Here is a 26,840-nt window from a genome sequence, read left to right as displayed (position 1 = left end):
AGGAAACATTATATTTTTATTATCTTTCCCCTTGTCTGAATTGAGGATCCTCAAAGTAGCGAATTTTAGTTTCCCTCAGCATACATTTTATTCCTTGGTTTATTTTCATTCAAATCATTATTGTTGTATTTTTATCTGTCGTGTTTCTTTGTTCATGGGTTCAGGAATAAACCTGTGTTGATTTTCGTTCTGTTCAGGTGAACGTCTTGCAGCCTCCATCTCGCGTGCTCATAACCACCATTTTGTGAGGCGCCTCGGGAGTAAAAAGGTTCGGCTATTCGTCATCCGGCGGTCTTAATCACCGGTGACAGGACAATATACTGTTACGGACGCGGTTAAAGATGTTATTTTACCGAGCGGTGGTGTTGCCGCGACCGAACAGTTATTCCCCGACTAGAACCCGATTCCACCCAAACGTTGGCCGTATCGCACCGCGGCTGCCAAATATGGAAAACTCTAAAGCGATCGAATGCAAAGAGGAAAACGAAGGCAAAGAAAGGTTTGGAAATACTACTAAATTTATTTACTATTCACACACATAAGCAAAAAGACAGCAGTCACGTTTATTTACAAGCACATGAGACGCAGGTGACACAGTGAAAATACTAGCTTATACAGACTTATTGTTACTACCCAGGGACAAGACAAAAGACAGACTACGAGCACACTTACACGGGGAATGATGATAGGACTGGCGGGAGATGGATGGCTGGCGGGATAGGGAGGTCCAACTAGTCCTGCCCCGATCGACTCGTTGGGCAGCCGCCGCCCCTTCGCGGCCCTGCTCCAAACTGCCGTCCAGGCCTCACGCTGCTGTGGCTGCAGTTGTGGTGGCTCGATTTGCAGCTCAACTCTGGACTTCTCTTACAGTTTCGGTGGCTCGATCTGCAGCTCAACTCTGGACTTCTCTCACAGTTTCGGTAAAAGCTCATCATCTCCCTTCTGCCGCTTGGGAAACGCCCTGCCGTGGGTTATATAGGCCCCACCCCTCAACCTTCGCGAACCTCCTCGATGTTTCTTTCCACACCCTCTCCAAGTCCAACCCCTTGTTCGTGGTTGGTTGAGTGGGGCTGACTCACTCCTCCCCTCTATGACGAGGTGGGGACCCGCCTTTCTTCCCCAACCCTTCCTCGTGGTCAATGGCGGATGAAGAGAAAACCGCCCAAAATGCAGTTGGCAATGCGAATGGCAATTGACGAAAAGGGGGAATGGAAGTTTTGGGAGTGGGAATGAAGGGAATCTATCTCTTTCACTGGTGCAATGGAGTATTTCAATTAATGGGAGACACAGCCTTACCCTAAAACACATAATAAGATATAACTGTTGAACAGGGGTATTCTATGATTAGCTGGGGTGTGGATGCTTTATGGACTAATTATGGGACGCCCTTTGACCTTTACACAGCTCCGGAGGCAGGAGGTGCAGAATAATAATAACAATAATAATAATACACACAATCAAAAAAATACAGTCCTCATGTCCGCAACACTGCACCCTCCTCCTCTTAGGCACGGCGCGGGCCTACAACTTTTTATTTAGTGTGACACGTAGGTGTAGTTCCCTCTACTTTTAACCTGACCCTGAGTGCGACAGTTTTTAAAACATAAATAAATGTGTCCCGCTGCTCCATTGCACCCTGCCTAACAGACTTACGCCCACAGTTAACCGAATTGCGGAATGGTCTTCAAACTATACATTGACGGTGGGGAGCATTATTTACACTGACTCTACTTTTATTTACAAAACTAACCCAGGACCTGTAATTGTTCTTTCTGGGGGGGAGACAGTCTGTTCTGCATCAATGCACCATGAAAGCACCTAAAAACGCACCAATACAAGCACCCTCAAGCACCAATCGGTGCAGTCACCACAGTTCATCAATGTTCAGTGCATGTTTAATAATAAAAATAAATCAACAACCCCTAACCCTGCAGGTGGTCTCTTGCTCTTCGGCTCCCTCTGCTGGTTATTATTATTTGTTCTTCCAGATGTTGTCTTTCTTTCATGTTCTTACTGGCGGCCTATTTGTATTAAAACTTGCACCCAATGTGTCCTTTTTATTTTCTTTATTTATGGCCCACAGGGCCGACTACGTGTGGTTCACCTGTGGGGCATCAGTGCCCTGTGGCCAAGGTCCGCCAGCAAGATTTCGGGCCCTCATGGCCGGTTCCAGCAGAGGGGCCATGCCTCAACCCATGGCGTCCATAAGTGGTGCTCGGCCACCGACATGTGGTCCATAATGTGGTGCATCGATGCAGACAGCTGGTTCTGGGAATTCCGGGCGCACAATGGAGGACTCACGCACGCTCCCCTCGGCGCCCAATGGCGCACAGGTCATGTGGGAGACAAAAGAGACAAATGAGCGAGGGGTAAGGTCACAAGGGTACACATCAATAAGGCAATGCAAGGCGAAATGCGTACGGAGGGCGAAGTGAGAAAGCTCGTCCCTACCGTACGTCACCCCCCTGTCACCTACACTACCCTTGCCTTTACCCCATATGTACAAAATCTACACATTACAAATTCGTCACTACCGTCACGTCTTCCCCATATTTCCCCTACATCAAATTCGTCTCCACAATCCCTCTATCCAAAATTTGCCATCACCAAATTCATCATCAATCCTCATAAGGAGGAAGAGATGGAACATCAAGCACAATGTCACACCCACGTCATGATGCGTCTCACAATCCAAAACATTTGCATCAAAAATAATTAAACATGGCATGGTGCGGAGTACCTGTCACCTCAGGTGAGTGGATGCAGATGGTGCGAGGAGATCCTTCTTCCTAACTATCCTCTAAATAATTTTAACACACTTTACACTACCCGGGGTCTCTCCCTGCCAATCCATTGGCCACTTACACTATGGGTTATAAAAACCAATTCCCATTGTCCAAACTGTAGTGCTTCTCAATTTGGGGTCTCACTCCCCCGATTCATCTCCCGGTGCCCTTGCACAATTTCTGGGCTGTGACGTGTAGCTCTCCCAGCAGGTCTACCCACCTGCACACCTCCACCACTGCAGTTGCCACCCGAGCTTACCTAGCTCCTCACCCTAACCTATCTAACTGGGGAAGGCCCCTCCTGGCTCTGTCACCCCTTGGTGCCCTCTGGCACTGGGCTACCCGGGTCGGTCCTCCGGATCCTCGGGCCCCATCCACAACAACTACTACCGGCTCCCAGAGCCCACCTGCGGCCTCACCTGGCCGACATCCTCACAGTGGTGGAGTGCCCAAACAACTACACACACTAACAGGCTACATGCCCAGCCATTTCCACAACACTAATGCACCCATCCAAATACCATTCTTTCACCTCGCACCACAGATGCCAATATCCAACCACAATTTACCTGTACCCTCTACCTAACACTTACACTACCCGCCCCGGGTATTCGTGATGGGGGTCCATCCTTCCCCCATTCACACCTTCGCACCATCCACTCCACTCCATAGTTTCCATCCTACTCACTCCACGACCATCCATTCCAATACTCCATATACTCCACACTACCATTTATTCCATACACCTGTTGTTGCACACCTGTGCAATCACACCTGGTGCCACCTGCACCCTCCTCCTCTTCCTGGACCCTTCGGTCAGCACAATACACAATCACCTTCACTCACTCATACACTGCTCCACACACCTGTCCAGTTGCACACCTGTGCAATCACACCTGTTCAATTACACCTGTTCACAATACACTTCTATACACCTCCCACACTCACACGGCATCATCTCATCTAACTACTCCCCTCTGAAACTTGCGCTTCCCAGTCGCCCCTTTAAACTATTGCGCTCCCTCGTCATTATAATCCACACTAATCTACCTGCGTCCCCACTACAGGTATCCTTGTCACTAACTAATCTTAACGTTACCTAATGTCATCTTCTAGGGCCCTACACACAATATCCTAACCCACCCGGGCTAGTTTTCACTGCCATCAACCCCATTAACTAGTGCTCCTTTGCCCCCCCACTGTGAGGGATGGTGGATTGGCCATCCCATCACATGGGGCATCTCTTACTATAAATTTTGCTTACCAAATTCCAACAAATCAAAAATTTGCCAATCATCTGCCAATCACTGTGCCATTACCAATCACTTTGCCAATCCTTTGCCAATCATCAACTTTCGTTTTCCTAATTTGGGGTCCAGAACACTAACCTCATCACCCATCTACTTATTAGATCCTCTCGGTGTGCCAATTCACGTCTACAGCCCGGCTTCGTACAGCCGAGCAATGAACGCGGGTTCTTTGGTACCGGCGGTTGGATGCGTCCGACATTCGGTGCAGGGAAGGAGGCTTACCCGGGCCGAGATCCCACGCACCATCTCGGCACCGAGCCATCCAATTGCCCGATCTCGACCTGCCGGAACGTCTCAATAAAAAGTGGTCGCCATGACGACCCTTCCTATCGGACTGCCCGCTCCGCCTAGTGGAGCACGGACGCGGCCGTTCCAAGCGAGGCCCAGTGTGGATCGCGTACGGCGGTCCTGTCGAACCCGCCGTGGCTCGGATCCCCGCTGGTTCTCGCGGCACGCGAAGCCCGGCACGCACCGAGGGCCCGCTTCGGCTATAAGTCGCTCTAACCGCTAACCCGGTTACCGTCGATGCCTCACCTGCATGCTTACACGCATACGCTACCCCTTTCTTGCTCATACATCCAGCCGTTTCCCTGCTCTTGGTCATTGCACCTTCTCTTACACACCTCGGTACACTCATTCCACTCACAGCCTTGGTCACACACCTGACCACCGAACACCTTGGCACACATTCGTCGCTCGCACACCTCACCAACACACCTCTTCGCGCCCCCTCCTCGGTCACCTCCTCTGTGACAATCACAGGTGTGCTCTCACTCGCACACCCAACCACGTGCCTCACGACCAACTCAAGTGTGCATTCCCACACATGCTCTACCATTCCAGGTGTGCTTCGTTTCTCACCTGTCACAACCAACTCACGCTCCTTGTCACTCTCACTACTTTCACCACCACTCTTGACAACGCACTCTTTCCCCATGCCCCTGTCCGTTACACACCTTTCTCGCACACACTCTCCCGTTACACCCTCTGTAACACTCACCACAGGTGTGCATTCTTCCTTACTTTTGACAGCGCACTCTTTCCTCATGCACCTGTCCGTTACACACCTTTCTCACGCACACTCTTGCGCACACTCTCCCGTTACTTCCTCCGTAACACTCACCACAGGTGTGCATCCTCCCTTACTCTTGACAGCGCACTCTTTCCCCATGCACCTGTCCGTTACACACCTTTCTCGCGCACACTCTTGCGCACACTCTCCCGTTACTTCCTCCGTAACACTCACCACAGGTGTACACTCTCTGGTTACATCCTCTGTAACACTTCTCACTACGCGCTTCCATGTGCTCCCTCGCACACGCGCTACGACCGACTCACTCTCGACAGCACACTCACTGGTCGGCGCGCACTTTTTCCTCACACACCCCAGAGTCGGACATTCTCGCACACCTCTTTTTTCGCACACCAGACCTGTCGCACACTTCACCAACGGCCTCTCACGAACACCCGGGTCTAAATCAACCCCCAAGCCGACTGAAGCTCCCCTCACATCATATACATTTCCGAATATATCGCCACTCACCTTGACACCTCGTCTCCGCACCTCCTCTGCCACCTGCAAACTCTTTATTTGGTTAGCGAGCATCACATTATGAGTTGAGCACCGACCTTGTACATATTCCATCACCTCCTCCTGGATTTCTCTCTTAGTTTCTGTCCGTCTCTTCTTAATTTCACTCACCTCTTCTTCCACTTCCTCTAATTTTTGCTTCACCTCTTTTATTTCCCGGTGCGTCTCCTCAAGTTCGTCCTCTAAGGCTACCTTGACCGTTTCTATGTGCGTCCTCACCTGCCGGTCCTTCGTCTCCTTTACCTCCGTCACCTCGTCCAACCTCATTGTCAGTCCCTCACGTACCATCTGACATTGCTTCTGTGTCGCTATTAAGTCATTTTAAATTTCTTTTTGTGTCGCCTTTAACCCTCCTAGTACCGCAGTGTTCCTTTGAACCTGCTCCACTAACTCTGTTTGTCCCTCTGTCAGCTGTTCCACCTCCTCCGTCAGATCTTCTATTCCCTCTTGTAACTTTGCCATCCCATTTCTCACCTCTTTCTCTATACGCTTTTCGCCTCGCTTTACCTCCTCGCGTACCCCCGAGACCACCTCACTTACACCTCGTCGTATCTCCTCTTTCATCTCCTCCATCTGGTTCCCCATCTGTTCGATTTCCCGGGCGGATTGCTCCCCTATTTCCCACAATTTGTCTTCCATCCTATTTTCTAACCCCATTAACCCATTTTTCACCTGCTCTAACTGATTCTCCTGGGCAGCCATTCTATTTTCCACCCCCGTTAACCCATTCTTTACCTCTTTTATCCCGTTGTCTAACCCCTCAAATTTAGCTTCTAGCCGTTCCCCCATTTCTCCCATTTTGCCCCCCATTTCGCCCATTTTGCCCCCCATTTCGCCCCTCATTGCCCCCATTTGCTCACTCTGAGCCTCCATCCGGTTCCCCATTTCGCTCCCCAATCGCTCACTATCAGCCCTCATTACCCCCAATTGCTCACTCTGAGCCCTCATTTGCTCACTCTGAGCCCTTATTTGCTCACTCTGAGCATCCATAAGGGCCTTCATTTGGATCATAAAAAGATTCCAATCCACCAGTGGCGCTGCTACGGTCGCGGGCGCGGCAAAATTTGGTGCCGCTACATCCACGTGCGCGAGGACGCCATTTTGTGCGTCTGATACTCCCTCAACCACATTGCCAATGTTCTCCTCTACTTCGTCCCTCTGATCCTGGGTTACTCCTAACCCCTCCTCTAGCTCACCCACCGGCATTCGATCGCCTTGACCAGCCATGGCGCGATTTCAAAATTCGGGTTTTTGCTTTTCAACACAAATTTCCAGCAGCTTGTAATTTTGAGCGCGTTAAGCACGCTTCGGGTCCGTATCTCAATCCCAAACACCAATTGTTACGGACGCGGTTAAAGATGTTATTTTACCGAGCGGTGGTGTTGCCGCGACCGAACAGTTATTCCCCGACTAGAACCTGATTCCACCCAAACGTTGGCCGTATCGCACCGCGGCTGCCCAATATGGAAAACTCTAAAGCGACCGAATGCAAAGAGGAAAACGAAGGCAAAGAAAGGTTTGGAAATACTACTAAATTTATTTACTATTCACACACATAAGCAAAAAGACAGCAGTCACGTTTATTTACAAGCACATGAGACGCAGGTGACACAGTGAAAATACTAGCTTATACAGACTTATTGTTACTACCCAGGGACAAGACAAAAGACAGACTATGAGCACACTTACACAGGGAATGATGATAGGACTGGCGGGAGATGGATGGCTGGCGGGATAGGGAGGTCCAACTAGTCCTGCCCCGATCGACTCGTTGGGCAGCCACCGCCCCTTCGCGGCCCTGCTCCAAACTGCCGTCCAGGCCTCACGCTGCTGTGGCTGCAGTTGCGGTGGCTCGATTTGCAGCTCAACTCTGGACTTCTCTCGCAGTTTCGGTGGCTCGATCTGCAGCTCAACTCTGGACTTCTCTCACAGTTTCGGTAAAAGCTCATCATCTCCCTTCTGCCGCTTGGGAAACGCCCTGCTGTGGGTTATATAGGCCCCACCCTTCAACCTTCGCGAACCTCCTCGATGTTTCTTTCCACACCCTCTCCAAGTCCAACCCCTTGTTCGTGGTTGGTTGAGTGGGGCTGACTCACTCCTCCCCTCTATGATGAGGTGCGGACCCGCCTTTCTTCCCCAACCCTGCCTCGTGGTCAATGGCGGATGAAGAGAAAACCGCCCAAAATGCAGTTGGCAATGCGAATGGCAATTGACGAAAAGGGGGAATGGAAGTTTTGGGAGTGGGAATGAAGGGAATCTATCTCTTTCACTGGTGCAATGGAGTATTTCAATTAATGGGAGACACAGCCTTACCCTAAAACACATAATAAGGTATAACTGTTGAACAGGGGTATTCTATGATTAGCTGGGGTGTGGATGCTTTATGGACTAATTATGGGACGCCCTTTGACCTTTACACAGCTCCGGAGGCAGGAGGCGCAGAATAATAATAACAATAATAATAATACACACAATCAAAAAAATACAGTCCTCATGTCCGCAACAATACATACATATATATATATATATATATATATATATATATATATATATATATATATATATATATATATATATAAATAGATATATATAGATATATATATATATAGATATATATATATATATATATAGATATATATATATAGATATAGATATATATACATATTGTAACGAATGTGGAAACGTTACAATGTGAACGTTACAAAAGTACGGTAACACCCTGTTAATGTAAATAATGGTCGCAGTCGGCGTCCTAGTTAATTGCATGAAACTTACACGCAGGTCACGATATATCTTTTAAATAGTGTATTTCCTTATTCCATGTAGGCTAAATATGTGTTTTCCCACTAGATTGACTTTGCATTGTATCAAACAAAATAAGCGTAGGCCCTTCCAATTTCCCCAAAACCTCCCTTCCAATTGCCTTCCGCATTTTGGCCGGTTTTCTTCAAACCACCATTGGCCACGAGGTAGGGTTGGGGAAGAAAGGCGTGTCTCCACCTCGTCATAAGAGGGAAGGAGTGAACCAGCCCTAACAGCCAATCAACACCGCGGTGAGTGACCCGGTAGGCGTGCCCTCGGAGTCGGCGGCTTGATTTCGCTCGAGGTGATAAAAGTGACTGTAAGGGACTGCTTTGGGAGATGACTTGGAGAGGCCTTGGGAGATGAGCAAAGAGACTGCACCAAGAGGCGGTGAGATGTGAAACGCTCCAAGCCAAAGAGGAGAGGTACTCGGCAAGGGAACCAGCTTTGGAGAGACGCGCTGAAAGGAGGGAGACGGCTCCACCCCCAGGAAGAGGAGCAGGTGTGCCGAACCAGCGCGTGACGTCTACCGCAGTGGATACACGACGGAGGGTTTCCCGCCAAAACCGCGAGGAATTGCGAACTGCGGCCTCCCGACCTTGCCTCCCTCTCAAGCAATCCATCTCAAGCCCTACCTGCCTGCATATATCCCCTGTGTAAGTGTGAACGTCCTGTCCTACTCATTGTCTTGGGGTTAAGTAAGAATGAATAGTGTAAGTTAACGATTCGCTGTGTTACTGCTTCTTCCATCCATTGCTTGTGTGTGTATAATAAAATCTGTTCTTCCTCCGTATTCTTCTTCTTCTTCTTTTTCATTCTCTTTCGGTCGCTTTAGAGATTTCCCGATTGAATATCTGTGGGGCGATCTGGTCAACGTCGGGTGGAATCGGGTTTTAATCGGGGAGTAACTGTTCGGACGCGGTTAAATACACCACCGCTCGGTCAATATAACATCAAAACCCGCGTCTGTAACATTTGGTTGTCAGGAGTTGGATTCGAACCTGGGACTAAATTTATTTAGCCCAAATTTTGGACACCAATTGTGTTAGTACAGTAACATTTGGTGTCGAGGAGTTGGATTCGGACCTGGGACTAAATTCAGTTAGGCCCAAATTGTGGAACACCAATTGTACCATTAGGGTAACATTTTGGTGTCGGGAAGTGGAATTCGATCCGGAGCGCGTTTCCCGCGCTCGAAATTATAACGGCGAAATTTGATTGTGTTTTACAAAAAAAATAAAAACCCGAATTTTGAAAGTCGCGCTATGGCAGACCAAGACGGCTGGGTTCCGGTGGGGGAGAGTGAGGCAGGGTCGATCCAGGACCAAAATGAGGGACAAGAGGAGAGCGAAGCAGTGAGGGTAGCAGATTCGCAAAATAGCGTCGTCACGCACGAGGGGGCGGGCGCGCGAAATGGCGCCTCGCACATGGCCACGGCGACCGCGCCCGCGACCGTGGTAGCGCCGCCGATGGATTGGGGCCTATTCATGCTGCAAATGCGGGCCCTCATGGAAGAGAACAGGGGGCTGGGAGACCAAATTGGAGCAATGAGGGACGAAGCGAGGGCTGATAGTGAGCGAATAAGGGACGAAGCGAGGACTGATAGTGAGCGATTAGAGGGCCAAATGGGAGCAATGAGGGACGAAGCGAGGGGTACTGGTGAGGGGTTAGACAAGAAATTTGGGAAGTTAGACAATAATTTTGAGGAGTTAGACAAGAAATTTGGGAAGTTAGACAATAATTTTGAGGAGTTAGACAAGAAATTTGGGAAGTTAGACAATAATTTTGAGGGGTTAGACAACGGGATAAAAGAGGTGAGAAATGGGTTCATGGGGGTAGAAAACAGAATGGCCGCTCAAGAGAATCAAATGGAAGGGATGCAAAAGGGGTTAGAGGGGTTAGAAAACAGGATGGAAGGCAAATTGAGGGACATGAGGAACCAAGCGGAAAGGGAAGTTAAACAAATGGGGCAGCAGATAGAGGGGGTCAGAATGGGGGTAGAAACCAAACTGGATGCTCACAGGGAGGAAATGGAGCAGATGAGGGTGGCATCTGGGCAGGAGATGCAAGTGATGGGAGAGGAGATCAGAAGAGGAGTGAGTGAGGAGGTCGGAGGAGTGCGCGAGGAGGTGAGGCACTGTAAGGAGCATATGGAGAAGGAGGTGAGAAAGGGGACTGTAAAGTTACAAGGGGGCATAGAGGACCTGACGCAGGAGGTGGAACAGCTGACGGAGGGACAAAAAGGACTAACGGAGCAGGTTCAAAGGAACACTGCAGTACTCGGGGGGTTAAAAGCGACACAGAAAGAACTAAAAGATGACTTGATAGCGACGAAGAGGGAATGTCAGATGGTACGTGAGGGACTGACAACGAGGTTGGACGAGGTGATAGAGGTAATGGAGACGAAGGACCGGCAGGTGAGGACGCACATGGAAATGGTCAAGGTAGCCTTGGAGGACGAGCTTGAGGAGACGTACCGGGGAATAAAAGAGGTGAAGCAGAAATTAGAAGAAGTGGAAGAAGGGGTGAGCGAAATTAAGAAGCGACGGAGAGGGGATAAGAAAGAGATAAAAGAATTGGTCCAAAGTCTGTGTTTGGATCGTGATGATGTGCTCATTAACCGGATGAGGGATTCGCAGGTGATGGAGGAGAAGCGAAGAGGAAGAGGACCTGGTGTAAGTGGTGACCAATATGGTCGTGCGTATGATGCGCCAGGGGATTTAATAAGCTTGGGGGTCGAGATAGACCCGGGTGTTCGTGAGAGGCCGTTGGTGAAGTGTGCGACAGGTCTGGTGTGCGAAAAAGGAGGTGTGCAAGAAAGTCCGACTCTGGGGTGTGTGAGGAAAAAGTGCGTGCCAAGGAGTGAGGGTGCTGGCGAGAGTGAGTCGGTCGTAGCGCGTGTGCGAGGGAGCACATGGAAGCGCGGTGTGGTAAGTGTTACAGAGGGTGTGACGGGAGAGTGTGCGCAGGAGTGCGCGAGAAAGGTGTGTGACGGACAGGTGCATGGGGAAAGAGTGCGCTGTCAAAGGCAAGGAAGAATGCACGCCGGTGGTGAGTGTTACAGAGGGTGTGACGGGAGAGTGTGCGCAAGAGTGTGTGCGAGAAAGGTGTGTAATGGACAGGTGCCTGAGGAAAGAGTGCGCTGTCGGGAGTAAGGGTGAGTGCGCTGTCAAGAATGGAGGTGAGAGTAGTGAGAGTGACAAGGAGCGTGAGTTGGTTGTGACAGGTGAGAAAGGAAGCACACCTGGAATGGTAGAGCGTGAGTGGGAATGCACGCTGGAATTGGTAGTGAGGCACGTGGTTGGGTGTGCGAATGAGAGCACACCTGTGATTGTCACAGAGGAGGTGACCGAGGAGGGGGCGCGAAGAGGTGTGTTGGTGAGGTGTGCGACCAACGAATGTGTGCCAAAGTGTTCGGTGGTCAGGTGTGTGACCAAGGCTGTGAGTGGAATGAGGGTACCTGGGTGTGTAAGGAAAGGTACGAGGAGCATGGGCACGGCTGGATGTGTGAGCAAGGAACGGGCTGCGGGGTGTAAGCATGCAGGTGAAGCATCGACGTTAAACGGGTTAGAGGTTAGAGCGACTTTTAGCCGAATCGGGCCCTCGGTGCGTGCCGGGCCTCGCTTTGAACGGCCGCGTCCGGGCTCCACTAGGCGGAGCGGGCGGCTGGATAGGAAGGGTCGTCATGGCGACCACTTTTTGTTGAGGCATTCCGGCAGGTCGAGATCGAGCCATGGGATGGCTCCGTGCCGAGATGGTGCGTGGGATCTCGGCCCGGGTAAACCTCCTTCCCTGCACCGAATGCGGGACGTATCCAGCCGCTGGCACCAAACAACCCGCATTCATGGCTTGGCTTTACGAAGCCGGGCTTTGGACAGGGATTGGCGCACCGAGAGGCATTAGTGAGTAGACTGTGTGATGAGGATAGTGTTTTGGCCCCAAAATTAGAGAAAAACAAAATTTGATGATTGGCAAAGGAGTGGCAGCAGTGATTGGCAAATTTTTGATTTGTTGAAATTTGATGTGCAAAATTGGTAGTGGGAGATGCCCGATGTGGTGGGATGGCAACTCTGTCATCCCTCACAAAAGTGGGGCAAATGCGCAATAGATTATGGGGTGTATGGCAGTGAAAACTAGCCCGGGTGGGTTAGGTTATATTGTTAGGGATCTAGCGAAGATGACATTAGGTGACGTTAAGGTTAGTTAGTGACTGATACCTGTAGAGGGGACGCAGGTAGATTAGTGTGGATTATAATGACGAGGGAGCGCAATAGTTTAAAGGGATGACTGGGAAGCGCGAGTTTCAGAGGGGAGTAGTTAGATGAGATGATGCCGTGTGGTTGAGAATTGAACAGGTGTGATTGCACAGGTGTGCAACTGGACAGGTGTGTGGAGCAGTGTGTGAGTAGTGAGTGTTGTGGATCAGCGCGAATGCGCTTGGGGAGAGAAGGGTGCAGGCGGCACCAAGAGTGAGAGCACAGGTGTGCAAGTACAGGTGTGTGGAGAGAGTTGGAGTAAGTGGTACGGAGTGGTGTGCATGGTGCGAAGGTGTGGATGGGGGAAGAGTGGACCCCTTTCACGAGTACCCGGGGCGGGTAGTGTAAGTGTTAGGTAGAGGGTATAGGTAAATTGTGGTTGGATATTGGCATTTGTGGTGCGGTTGCAGAATGGTATTGTGGATGGGTGCATTAGTGTTGTGGAAATGGCTGGGCGTGTAGCCTGTTAGTGTGTGTAGTTGGTTTGGGCACTCCACCACTGTGAGGATGTCGGCCAGGTGAGGCCGCAGGTGGGCTCTGGGAGCCGGTAGTAGTTGTTGTGGATGGGGCCCGAGGATCCGGAGGACGGACCCGGGTAGCCCAGTGCCAGAGGGCACCATGGGGTGACAGAGCCAGGAGAGGGGCTGTCCCCAGTTAGTTAGGTTAGGGTGAGGAGCTAGGTAAGCTCGGGTGGCAACTACAGTGGTGGAGGTGTGCAGGTGCAGGTGGGTAGACCTGTTGGGAGAGCTAGACGTCGCAGCCCAGAAATTGTGCGAGAGCACCGGGAGATGAATCGGGGGAGTGAGACCCCAAATTGAGAAGCACCACAGTTTGGTCAATGGGAATTGGTTTTTAGAACCCATAGTGTAAGTTGGCCAATGGATTGGCAGGGAAAGACCCCGGGTAGTGTAAAGTGTGTTAAAGTCATTTAGAGGATAGTTAGGATGAAGGATCTCCTCGCACCATCTGCATCCACTCACCTGAGGTGACAGGTACTCCACACCATGCCATGTTTTGATTATTTTTTATGATGCAAATGTTTGGATTGTGAGACGCATCATGACGTGGGTGTGACATTGTGCGTAATTCCATCTCTCCCTCCTTATGAGGATTGATGATGAATTGGTGATGGCAAATTTTGAAGTAAAGGGATTGTGGAGACGAATTTGGTATAGGGGAAATATGGGGAAGACGTGACAGTAGTGACGAATTTGTAAATGGGTAGATTTTTGTACATATGGGGTAAGGGTAGGGTAGGTGACAGGGGGGTGACGTACGGTAGGGACGAGCTTTCTCACTTCGCCCTCCGTACGCATTTCACCTTGCATTGCCTTATTGACGTGTACCCTTGTGACCTTACCCCTCGCTCAATTGTCTTTCTTTTGTCTCCCACATGACCTGTGCGCCATTGGGTGCCGATGGGAGCGTGCGTGAGGTGGCCATTGTGCGCCCGAGATTCCCAGAACCAGCATGCATTGCGTTGATGTACCACTGTATGGACCGCTGTTCTGCGGCCAAGTACCACTTGATGGACCCCAGGTTCTGGGGCAGGGCACCTCTGTTGGAGACCGGCCATAGTGGCCAGGGAATCTTGCTTGCGGACCTCGGTAAGGTGGCACCTATGCCAAACAGGTGGACCACCCTTAGTTGGCCCCTGAGGCCCTAAATAAAAATGGACACAAGTTGTGCTTTTTATTATGTCCAAATAGGCCGCATGAAGCCAGAAGACGTCGGGAAGAACATCGGCCCAGCAGAGAAAGAGAAGACCACCACCAGTTGTTTTGTTGTGTTTATTATGAACCATGGTGACTGCGCACCGGATTGTGCTTTTGGGTGCTTTGTGGTGCTTTGTGGTGTTTGGTGCTTTTGGGTGCTTTGGTGGTATTGGTACTGGTGCATCGATGCAATGCGTGCTGTCTCCTCCCTCCCAACAGGAATTTCTTTCTCTTGTTCCCTAAAAAGAAAAAAAAAAAAAACCACAGGTCCTGGGTTGCGTTGTAAATAAGAAATCACGTCATTGTAAATAATGCTCCCCACCGTAAATGTATAGTTTGAGAATAATTCCGTAATTCGGTTAGCTGTGGGCTTGAGTCTGTTAGGCAGGATGCAATGCAATAGGGGGACATACTTATTTGTGTTTTAAGATTGTCACACTCAGGGTCAGGTTAATTGTAGAGGGAATTACACCTACGTGTCACACTAAGTTAAAGTTTAATAGGCCCGAGAACGACCCTGAAGAAAGGAGGGTGCCGTGTAACGAATGTGGAAACGTTACAATGTGAACGTTACAAAAGTACGGTAACACCCTGTTAATGTAAATAATGGTCGCAGTCGGCGTCCTAGTTAATTGCATGAAACTTACACGCAGGTCACGATATATCTTTTAAATAGTGTATTTCCTTATTCCATGTAGGCTAAATATGTGTTTTCCCACTAGATTGACTTTGCATTGTATCAAACAAAATAAGCGTAGGCCCTTCCAATTTCCCCAAAACCTCCCTTCCAATTGCCTTCCGCATTTTGGCCGGTTTTCTTCAAACCACCATTGGCCACGAGGTAGGGTTGGGGAAGAAAGGCGTGTCTCCACCTCGTCATAAGAGGGAAGGAGTGAACCAGCCCTAACAGCCAATCAACACCGCGGTGAGTGACCCGGTAGGCGTGCCCTCGGAGTCGGCGGCTTGATTTCGCTCGAGGTGATAAAAGCGACTGTAAGGGACTGCTTTGGGAGATGACTTGGAGAGGCCTTGGGAGATGAGCAAAGAGACTGCACCAAGAGGCGGTGAGATGTGAAACGCTCCAAGCCAAAGAGGAGAGGTACTCGGCAAGGGAACCAGCTTTGGAGAGATGCGCTGAAAGGAGGGAGACGGCTCCACCCCCAGGAAGAGGAGCAGGTGTGCCGAACCAGCGCGTGACGTCTACCGCAGTGGATACACGACGGAGGGTTTCCCGCCAAAACCGCGAGGAATTGCGAACTGCGGCCTCCCGACCTTGCCTCCCTCTCAAGCAATCCATCTCAAGCCCTACCTGCCTGCATATATCCCCTGTGTAAGTGTGAACGTCCTGTCCTACTCATTTTCTTGGGGTTAAGTAAGAATGAATAGTGTAAGTTAACGATTCGCTGTGTTACTGCTTCTTCCATCCATTGCTTGTGTGTGTATAATAAAATCTGTTCTTCCTCCGTATTCTTCTTCTTCTTCTTTTTCATTCTCTTTCGGTCGCTTTAGAGATTTCCCGATTGAATATCTGTGGGGCGATCTGGTCAACGTCGGGTGGAATCGGGTTTTAATCGGGGAGTAACTGTTCGGACGCGGTTAAATACACCACCGCTCGGTCAATATAACATCAAAACCCGCGTCTGTAACAATATATATATATATTGTTGCGGTTCTGGGAAATCGCTAAGAAGTAATGGCAACCACCATACAGGTCCCTTACAATAGTTATTTCATAGCAGAACATTATCTTAGCCACTTCCCCTTATTTCGGGTTAGTATGTCTTTATGTGTTGGGGAGGGAAAGACAGGCCCTCCACTCATAAGGGATAATTAGCCAGGCAAATGCACCAATATTGCATCCACAGTTATTGATGAAATGTCTTGAAAGACAGAATACAGACCAAAGACCATTGGGATATGCACCAGGTAAAAGTCCCTTCGAGAGGGCTTGTGGAGGGTTCGTGACACTCCACCAATCAGGGCCTGAGAAACTTTGCAGGAGCTTGTGGGGGGTGGGGGGACAAACTTGACCAATTGGGAGCCTGGAAAAAAACCAAACATTCGTTCCACCCCTCCTTCCCCGGTGCATGTGTGATGGGTGCCCTTGTTGTGTTTATTCGTAGTAATCGTCATCAGGCATAGAAAAAACTAAGTTTCTGCCTCTTGTCCTTTTTTCTTTCTTATCGATAAGTTGCACTGTAAGTGCTTGTAAATAAATCGAATCGTTAAACATTTCCTTTCCCTCTGTCCGTGAGTGTCTTTTCTTCCATTGGTCTACCATTGCTCGCACCCAGAGTAATGATCGGCTGTAACAAAATTAGCATTAGCCCGGTTGGGTACCAACGGTTGCTCGGCCGTCTAAATTTCCATCCAGGAACAAAAGAAAGTGGTACACCGTCGGAGGGAAGGTACGTTCCCCGATTGAAACCGTCACGTGGTACAGGTAAGCGGTGTTAGACGATTGGACCCTGCTATCGCACGACGATCCAATTGGCGTCCGTAGTTGCTGGTTCGCAACCTGCCGAAGTACGAAGTTATTTGTGTGCGGCAGCCTCAGGTCCGGTAAGTTCGGGAGGGAACAGAGGTTAACCCCCTTATTGTAGATCCGAACCCCGAACCGTAACAATATATATAAATATATTCATTCTCCCAGCTGTTGGATCGTATAACGATCACCCTTGACTTACAATAGGCCCACAATCCAATGATGGCCATATTTTGTTCGGACCACCATATGACCTTGACCTTAAACATTTAGGGATAGAGTCTAGATTAAGAAAATATGTCCCCATCTACAGTCTTTCCAATAAACTCACGTTATGGAAATCGGAGGAAAATCATCCAAGTTATGATCAAAAACGTGTTTTTTGTTAATTAGGTCAAAATCCGAAAAAGTAGGTCAAGGGCACAATCAAATATCAGGTGCACAACTTCAGTACAAATCCACTATTATGATGCAAAAACATTTTGTAAGGCCAAGCAGTCTTTCAGATGTCGCATTGGTAAAAATTGAACGATGACAAAAAAAGTGTTTATTTTTCAGACCGTGATTTGACCCTGACCTTTAATTAAGAGGGATATGATGTAAATTAAGAGTAAATGCGACCTGCTCTAGGCTATCTAGCGAGGGCAATTTAGTTCCGATTGGACAAGCCTTAGTCGAGTTGTGTCGAAAAATGTTTAAATGTCTATAATTGGGTCATTACTTTAAAATTAGGTCAAGGTCAAAAAGGTTATGTCAACCCCGCATACTTTATATTCTCATTGTTGATGCAAAATTTCATTCCAAAAGTCCCAGCCAGCTCCGAGATACAGCTCGGAAATTGATGCAGTTTGGAAATTTAGAGTGTTGAAAGCGCAGGAATTTTGTTTTCCCTCCTAAATGCTGGTTTAGTGCTCCTGGGGAGGGGAAACTAAGAAACTGTGGTCCTATTAAAATTTGGGGCACCAATTGTATAAACAAAACGAAAAACAGCAATAGTGGGGGGCTTATTTTAAAATATCCTCAATAGAAATGGGAAATGGCATGACATTGTGCCAATGAGCTGCAACCTTGAAGCACCGGAATGGGGGCAGTAGGGGGGGGGGGGGTAGGTAGTGGAAGACATGATTGGACAGACACACAAAGGTAATGCAATAAATGGGAAAAGGGAGGGACAAAGGAAAGGAATGAACGCCAGTGAGTAAGGTGATCAAAGGATAATTAATAACAAACAATAATAAAGCACCTGTGAAGCTAAGAGGTTCTTGCCATAATAGTCTTTAGGCATAATCTTTTCCACAATGGCTACCAGACACCAAAACACCTCCTCTTCATCCAAGTACAGCAAGGAAATGGCAGCCAGTCTGCAGGGAAACAATAATAAAAACAAGTTTGGTCATGGCTTCTCATATCCACCTCTTCCAAACATGAACCTTTGTTGAACCTTTCTGTACACCAATATAATCAAATGTTGAAACTCTTTCCTGAATATTAGCATTACTGAAGCCCTCTCTTGGCAAGGAATACACTGGATGGCCTGAAATTGCCTTTGTCAATGGTATTCAGAAGTAGAATTTGGAACATGTCCAAGAGCAATCTCAAAACATTGTGGAAGGGTAATGACAAAACTTGGTGGATGACTTGGGTGGGTGACAAGAACAAGCCGATTGGATTTTGGTTAAAGTCTGGAGGCAGATCCAGCCTACCAGTGGGATACAATATGTAAACTATTCAGCCTGATGGAGGGATGCACTCTACCGAGGGTCGTTCGAGTTACCTCCATCACTGGATGTGGATGCAGGTTATATTTTCACCCCTGTCTGTTTGTCTGTCTAGTTGTCTGTGAGCAGGATACTCAAAAAGTTGTGGTCGGATTATGACGAAATCTGGTGTACATGTTAGGTGTGTGACAAGAACAAATTGATAAGATTTTGGTGAAGATCCAGCTCCAGTCATTTTATTATAACCTGTGTTTTTGCATGACCCTGATGATAAAATACACCACCCAGGGAAGCCGCCAGAGACACCCAGAACAGGAACAGGAAGATGAACAGGGACACACAGCTGGGTGAGGCTCGCTTGGACCCGCCCCTTTGGAACAGTCAGATTTCAATGCGGGATTATGCAAGTAATACAATGCTTATCGTCAGCTCAGGGATTGAACACAGATCAGAGATAAAATGGCTGTCGTTCTCGCAGCCTATTACACAATCTTCACAAATCCAAATTCAATCAACGTATCAAAAAGGAGAGATGTTAACTTACGATGTTGAGAACTTGAATTGGCTTTGTTGTTAATGATGCAAAACGCCGGAACAACTATAATAATATAAAAATCACTGTTTGTTTTTGACTTCAGATTATAAGTTCCATTTGTATCTCTTAATGCATCTTCGACTTGGAATCAGAAAATCTGTCTCCCAGCATTGCCGAGCATCCTATTAGATTCTAAATAATAGTTATATTTAGCAACTTTTTGACCTTTTTACATTAAAAATTACCATACGTTAAATTGTTAAATTATTGTTATTGTTAAAATTGTTTAAATTTGTTAAATTGTTAAAATTGTTAAATCTTTAAACTGTTAAATGCAAACCCAAACCAATTCGGGAAGCATATAAAGCTCTTTCAAAATCCACTTATTCTACGATATAAAACTTCTATTTATTATGTCTGCACGTAGGATGCATCCCAGTATCTGCATGCAGTCTGCAAACATGCCCCACTAGTATATATTAGTATAGAGCAGTTATTTCCTTAAAATGAATATCTAGAGTAAGTGTGAATTAATTAATCATGTTATTAGATATGTGTTGCTTTTATGTCTAGTTAGACGACGTCCGTCCATCACAATGTGTGTATCTAAAATTATCAACCCTTTTACCCAATTTTTGTCTGATTTCCCCCCTGTAATCTGTCAGTTATGTTACTTTTAGAGTTTTTCTATGCTGGCGACATCCAGTTTTGGTGGGAAACGCAGTCAGACCATCGTGTCTGGACCGTGCATTGTTTCTGGGTATCCCCAGAACTGTTTTGTGGATGTTCCGTCTCCTGGGTGGACTGGTCTATAAAATTGAGAATTAAATTATCTTCCTGGTATTGGCTGCAGTGCAATCTTATTGGTAAGTATGGGACTGTAGCTCTCCTAAGCGTATGTTTAACAGATGGAGCCGATGCAACTGTTTAGCCAGAAGAGCCTTTTTAAAATTGATATACAGTATATACTAGCAAAGGTACGTGGCGTTGCCTGGCAATGTCGGGTACTTACTCTTACCCCATCTTCCCTCCCTCTGGACTCCCACTCCCCCCCACCTTCTCCTTCCTCCTCCCACCTCCCCCATCCTCCTCCCTCTGGACTCCCACCCCTTCCCATCTCTCCTCCCCCCTTAATTTAATTGAAATTCATTAATTACATAGAGAGTAGGCATATTTAGGTATTGTAGAGGCCTGATTATTCCTTGGGTGTAGAAGGAATTGAAAATATAGTGATTCTAAAAAAAATTCATTTTATATAAAATTAAAAGGCTGAATCGGCAATAAAACAACAGTCGTGAGTATTGGAATATCTCGCCTGTTGAGTCCTTGGCAGTATCCAATGTCAGGATTTCTCCAGGAAAAGGCAAGAAGGACCCGCCGCAGCTTGCAAATGTCTGGACTATCGGGTGAGGCAAACCTCTGATGTCCCGGTAGTGTCCGCATTAGATCTATCTCCACAAGATGGGCAGCAGGATTTGGCTGGCCTGCCATCTCCTGAAGCAATAAATTATAGTACTCTTTGGGGGCAGCGGTGCGTTCATTTCCTACATGGCGGTTCACAAACCAGCGCCAGAGACGAGGTCGGTATGCAGGAGGCACACCTGAACGCACCAGATGCTTCACTTCGGTAGAAGGGGACAGTTCACCAGATACGAACAATGCTGTCCACCTAAAAACGAGAACACAGACATAATGATTGTGTTCCAATGTTAACGTGCTTCTCGCGTTGATAAATAATGCATGGGTAAGGAAGGAAATAACTTAAAACAAAATAATATGAAAAAGGAAGAAAGGAAAGGTAATGAGATCAGTTGGGAAAAGAAAAATATTCTCCTTTGAGACCCACTTGGATTGTTGAACTTTTACAAAGTCATCAGGGTCATTCTGAATATTTCCAACCAACTCTTGCAGAAGCTGTGCACGACTTGGCCCTGATGGCTGCTTTTCAAGTTCAAGAGGCACACGAAATCCATGGGCATCGTAGCAACTGTTTCAGAGGGTGCAAAAACAACTTGGCGTCAGATTCATCACTACTCTCATCATATAATGAAGGAATAACATGTCAACCGTTTTCAAGAGGTAGTTTTTTTTTTACATTGATCCCGCCTGATGAGTCAAGTACAAATTAAGTTCACATTTTAATTTTCCCAAGGATGCATTTGAATTTGCGGAGCAATCTTTTCAGCAAGGTTTGGAATTGCAAGTTCATGTTTTCAAAGCAAACTTTATTCAAAGTTCACAGAAGAGTCGGCAATTTGAATGTGAACATAGGAATGAAATGCAGAGGCAAACAAACAAAATAGGCCATGAGCAGGTCTGAGCTTTCGTTCAGTTTCTATGCATTAAAAGGGTGCAACTGATCTGCACTTGAATAAATTTCAGAAACATATTGTTACAGATCGCGGACAGATGTTATGATGACCGAGCGGTGGTGTATTACCGCGACCTAACAGGATCCCTGACTCACCCGATTCACCCAGGACTTTGGCCGGATCGCACCACAGCTAGTCAATAGGGAAAAGACAAAGGCGACACGGATGTGAAGAAGAAAAAGAAGACAAAAAGGTTTGGAAATACTACTAAATTTATTGACTATTTACACACAAGCAAAAAGAAAGCAGTCACGTTTATTTACAAGCACATAAGACGCAGGTGACACAGGGAAAATACTAGCTTACCTACAGTCTTAATTAACCCAGGACAGAACAAACAAAAGGCAGACTCACGCGGGGAATGACAGGAATGGCAGGAATGGCAGGAGGTGGATGGCTGGAGGTGAACGCTTGGTGGAGCCAACGCGGAGCTTGGTGGAGCTTTGGTGGAGGTGAACGCTTGGTGGAGCCAACGCGGAGCTTGGTGGAGCCTTGGTGGAGGTGAACGCTTGGTGGAGCCAACGCGGAGCTTGGTGGAGCCTTGGTGGAGGTGAACGCTTGGTGGAGCCAACGCGGAGCTTGGTGGAGCCTTGGTGGAGGTGAACGCTTGGTGGAGCCAACGCGGAGCTTGGGGGATTGGTGTGACGGGTTCTCTCTCCTTCCTTAGTCCCACCCAGTCCAACAACTTCCTCTCTTGCTTAGTCCCACCCAGTTCAACAACTTCCTCTCTTGCTTCAGGACTCTTTCTCTCTCTTTCTTGGTCCCTCACTCTTTACCACCGACTCCTCACCGCAACCAACGCAACCACTTGACCACCACCTCTACTGACTGACTCTTCACCACTCTGCACTTGACGACCGACTCCCAACCAACTCAGACCAACTCAAAGTGCATCTCTCTGGGAACACCCCCGCCGTGGGTTATATAGGCCCCGCCCCTTAACCTTTTCGAACCTCCCCCAAACGTTCTCTCCCCGCCCTCTCAAGCCAAACCCCTTGTTCATGGTTGGTCGAGTGGGGCTGGCTCACTCCTCCCCTCTCTGACGAGGTGGGGACCCGCCTTCCTTCCCCCAACCCTGCCTCGTGGTCAATGGCGGATGAAGGGAAAACCGCCCAACATGCAGTTGGCAATGCGAATTGACGGAAAGGGGGGAATGGAAGTGTTGGGAGTGGGAATGAAGGGAATCTATCTCTTTCACTGGTGCAATGGAGTATTTCAATTAATGGAAGACACAGCCTTACACTAATACACATAATAAGGATATAACTGTCAAAAAAGATATATCGTGTCCTGCATGTATGTTTTATGGACTAACTACGGGAACGCCCTTTGACCTTTATACAACCACAAACGGAGGGAGGAGGGGTGATATTTTACAACAACCTTTTACAACAACATTTTACCACAACAATAAAAAAAAACATTCTCATATCCACAACAATATTTTCGCATCAATATAAAAAATTCGCATCGTGAAATTTGTCCAGCACTAAGTATTTGCCGTTAATAATTAGCACTATTTTCTTATAGCGTATCCGCTCGCGGGGCAGCGAGTTGGTCGCGTGGCATAGTAGTATTGATGCCCAGCCAATCATCAGCCAATATTCTCACAACAAGCACTACATTTATCCAGTGATGGCGTCCTCCGTGGAAGAGGTGAATTGCGATGATTTGGTAGAAAAGGCGTCAAAAATCGGACCAAATGTGTGGCATGCACATATCACCTGTTAAGAAACAAGATACTCATACCTTCACAAAGATTCGATGGGATAAGTACCGTGAATATCTCATATAATCGGATGGAGTGTGTGTGTGTGTCTCTCTCGTTGGTTGTTATCTCCATTTGCAGGTTTCAGGAGTTGGAACAGAGTCCTCGCAGAACCCAATGTATCCACCTCCTCTTCCATAAGGGATCACGGTTCATGGACCAAACTGTTCAACTTTTTCAGCTTTGTTCCAACAGCTCTGTTCAGGATCGTCACCGAACCCCGGATTGCCTCCAGTTGTAGTTCATTTGTGGTAATATTCCTGGGGATGGCTTTCAAAATCTCAGTGAGGTTCTTCTTTATCATTCCTGCTGCTCTACTTATCACCAGTACAATTTCGATACTCTTAGCTTCCAAGATCTCTTGACTTCATTTTTGAGGTCCTGGTATTTGTTCATTTTCTTTCATGAAAGCTGTCTTTTCCTTTTTGTTCCTGAGTACAATGTCCGGACGCAATACTTTGTTTTCTATGTTCAAGCTCGATGGAATCAACAGGTCGTACGTGAGCATGACGTCCTCATTTTCAATGATTGCCCTTGGTTCGTGTTTCCATGAATTTTCTGGTACAAGGATGTTTAATTTTTTGCAGATATGCCAATGAATCACTTTGCATACTTTGTTGTGCCGTTGTGTGTAAAGTTGTTCTGATAATAGTTTTTTGCATCCCGAGAGTACGTGACTAGTGCTTTCTGTTTCTGTCTTGCAGAATCTACACTTGTTTGTCAGGCTCAGTCCCACCATTTTTTAAAATCCATTGGTGTAGTGTCCTTGATCTTGGGCATTTATTATCTCCGCCACCAAAGGTGGATGGAGGTTATGTTTTCACCCCTGTCTGTCCATTTGTCTGTCCGTCTGTTTGTTTGTGAAGAAGATGTCTTAAAAAGTTGTGGACGGATTCGAACGAAATTTGGCAGAGATGTAGCGAATGTGACAAGGGCGAGATGATTAGATTTTGGTGAAGATCTGGATTCGGATCCAGCTCCTGGAGTTTTTAAAATGTGATTCTTCACCATTGGGAGATAGAACCAAAAATGATACATAGCAGGATATCTCAAAAAGTTTTGGATGGATTTGGACGAAACTTGGTGGACCGGTTGGGTGTGTGACAAAGACAAATAGATTAGATTTTGATGAAGATCTGAATATGGATTCGGATATGAGAATTATTTAATTTCTAAAGTGATTCTTCACCATTGAGAGAGATAGGGCCAAAAACCATACATGGCGGGATATCTTAAAAAGTTATGGATGGATTTGGACGAACCTTGGTGGACAGGTTGTGTGTGTGACAAGGAAGAATCGATTCAATTTCGGTGAATATTCGGATCCAGATCCGGCTAGTATAATTATTTCAGTAATTCTTCACCATTGAGAGATATGGCCAACCAAGCGGAGGTATGTTCTCAACTGAGTACCGTTCTAGTTATGATTCGTTCACTGTCCCAGTTGAGCTGACCTCTTCTTAGCCATTCCAATAAGCCTTTTTTGTCTATCTCCACTTTGTCCAATTCTTTTTTGTATTTTTCTGCTCTTTTGTCATTCTCCCAGCTGTTGGTGTATATTTCTTGATATCTATTTTTATATATTTATTTTGTCTTTTTTGCAATTAATGGGGCTATATTTGCTGCCGTTTCACCCTCCTATGCAGCATCTTCCATTCGCACCTGTTTTTGTAAATTATTTGCAAGGTGAGTTTCTGTCTTGCAGTTTCTATCAATAAAAATTGCATCCGATAGTCTGTTGAGCATTTCACATGCTCACCTAATCCTACACTCATCGCCCTGTGCACCTGGTTGAGTTCCATCAGACCGCTCCCTCCCTCTCGTCTTGGCAGGTACATTCTCGGGATGCACTGGTTTTTGTAAAACATTTTGTGGATGGTAAGGAGTTTTCTTGTTTTGATGTCTAACTTATTGATTTCTGATTGGGGCCAGTTTATTATTAATCAGCAGCTACATTGGAACATTGGGAGTTATGTTTTCAGGATCAGTTTCGCTCTATGTCGGTATTCTTTGGTGATTGTGTTTGCGCATTTGTTTGTGACATATTTGGTGGCCCTCTTCTACCCCGAGATATTTGTATGATGCTTCGTTTTCTTACTGTTGTATTGTTGTTTCAAGGTCAATTTTTATGTTATCTGTTTTTGCTGGTTTACCTTGTACAGATGTGCACTTGGCGTACTTGTCTACTCCAAATTTCTTTTGAATATTCTTGGAAAACCGTTTTACTAGTTTTAGTTGTTCTGTCGATTTTTTGTTATTTGGTGAAAAGAGCTTTAAATCATCCATGTATAGTAGATGTGTCACCTTTCCTATTTCTTTGGATGTTAGTCTATTGGTTGTTAGGGTGTATCCGTGTCCTTGTTCATTGATGAGATCACTTCGTGGGTCCAGAGCCAGACAAAACAGAAGGGGGGAAAGACTGTCTCCCTGGAAGATTTCACGCCGTATCTTTACATCTGGTATGTGTGTGTGAGGCATGCTTTTTGCGTCTTTTTGCGTCTATAATTTTAACGTCTATTAATTAATTACATATTGTTGTAAAGTACCTTTTAGCCCTTTAAACTGCTGAGACCCCTTTGACTTTTGAAGACCCATTAAGACTCCCAAGATCCTTACAACCCAAAAGACCATGAAGACCACGAAGACCCAAGTGACCCAGCACAACCCAAAAGTCCCCAGGGACCCACCCCCACCCCTTTCCGCCACCCCCGCCCCCTGCCACTCCCTGAGTACATCAGGCAGGTATGCTACAAGGTGAGGCCCAATGAAAATGTGGTCCAACGGACCCATTAGCACATCAAAATGTGGCAGATAATGATTCTTTGGATAAATCACAATACTCCAGGCATGATTATTCCCTCCATAATTGACGGTCGACATTGTTGCTTCCTCTTTGAAAACCCTGTTCTGATAACTCTCAGAAACTGCAGTTTAGACTGTCTGACTTGCCTAGTCTTGAAGCAATGGGTGCATGGAAAAGGCCGAAAAGGCCAAATGCCACTCTTCAAATCCTTATTTACTGAAGTACCTGATTACGATAACTACAACAGAAGCATTATTGATTACAAGACCTTGATACTTCATTTGACAGACATTCACAGTGGATTGTTTTGATGTTTGATAATTATTTCTCTACTGGGATTAGTTAGGAGAAGTACATGGAGAAGAGGAAGAAGTTGTTTCTTGGGTTTGTTGATCTGGAGAAAGCATTCGATAGGGTTCCACGTGAAGTAGTGACATGGGCATTGAGGAAGTTAGGAGTGGAGGAATGGTTGATCAGAGTAGTGGTGGCAATGTACGAGAGAGCACGCACAGCTGTAAGGATGAAGGCGTGAAGCTGGAAGGTGTGAAAACATTTTGCGACCAAGGAGAAATGATGAATGGAGAAGGTGGATCAGACCCGGCAACTGTTGCTGGAGTGAGATGTGCATGGAAGAAGTTTCGGGAACGGAGTGGCGTGCTGACGAGGAGGGGAGTGTCGTTGAAGCTGAAGGGAAAGGTG

At 47.1% G+C, this 26,840-nt stretch overlaps 1 protein-coding gene across 2 annotated transcripts in view; it reads right to left on the bottom strand.

Annotated features, from left to right (window-relative positions):
* The window catches only part of LOC137421110 (TBC1 domain family member 2B-like), an 85,066-nt gene that overhangs the window by 20,682 nt on the left and 37,544 nt on the right, over positions 1–26,840 (bottom strand). For both annotated transcript variants that reach the window (XM_078771893.1, XM_068106837.2), the window contains 3 exons: positions 21,045–21,185; positions 20,514–20,867; positions 18,189–18,306 (listed from right to left, as the gene is read on the bottom strand). In XM_078771893.1, the coding sequence (XP_078628019.1) occupies positions 18,189–18,306; positions 20,514–20,867; positions 21,045–21,185 (613 nt within the window). The remainder of the gene's footprint in view (positions 1–18,188; positions 18,307–20,513; positions 20,868–21,044; positions 21,186–26,840) is intronic.

The sequence above is a fragment of the Myxine glutinosa genome, chromosome 2, assembly GCF_964187855.1.
Source record: "Myxine glutinosa chromosome 2, kmMyxGlut1.1, whole genome shotgun sequence".
NCBI classification, from domain to species: Eukaryota; Metazoa; Chordata; class Myxini; order Myxiniformes; family Myxinidae; genus Myxine; species Myxine glutinosa.
The sequence above is the reverse complement of the archived record's forward strand: the minus strand, read 5'-3'. Positions and strand labels throughout refer to the sequence as shown.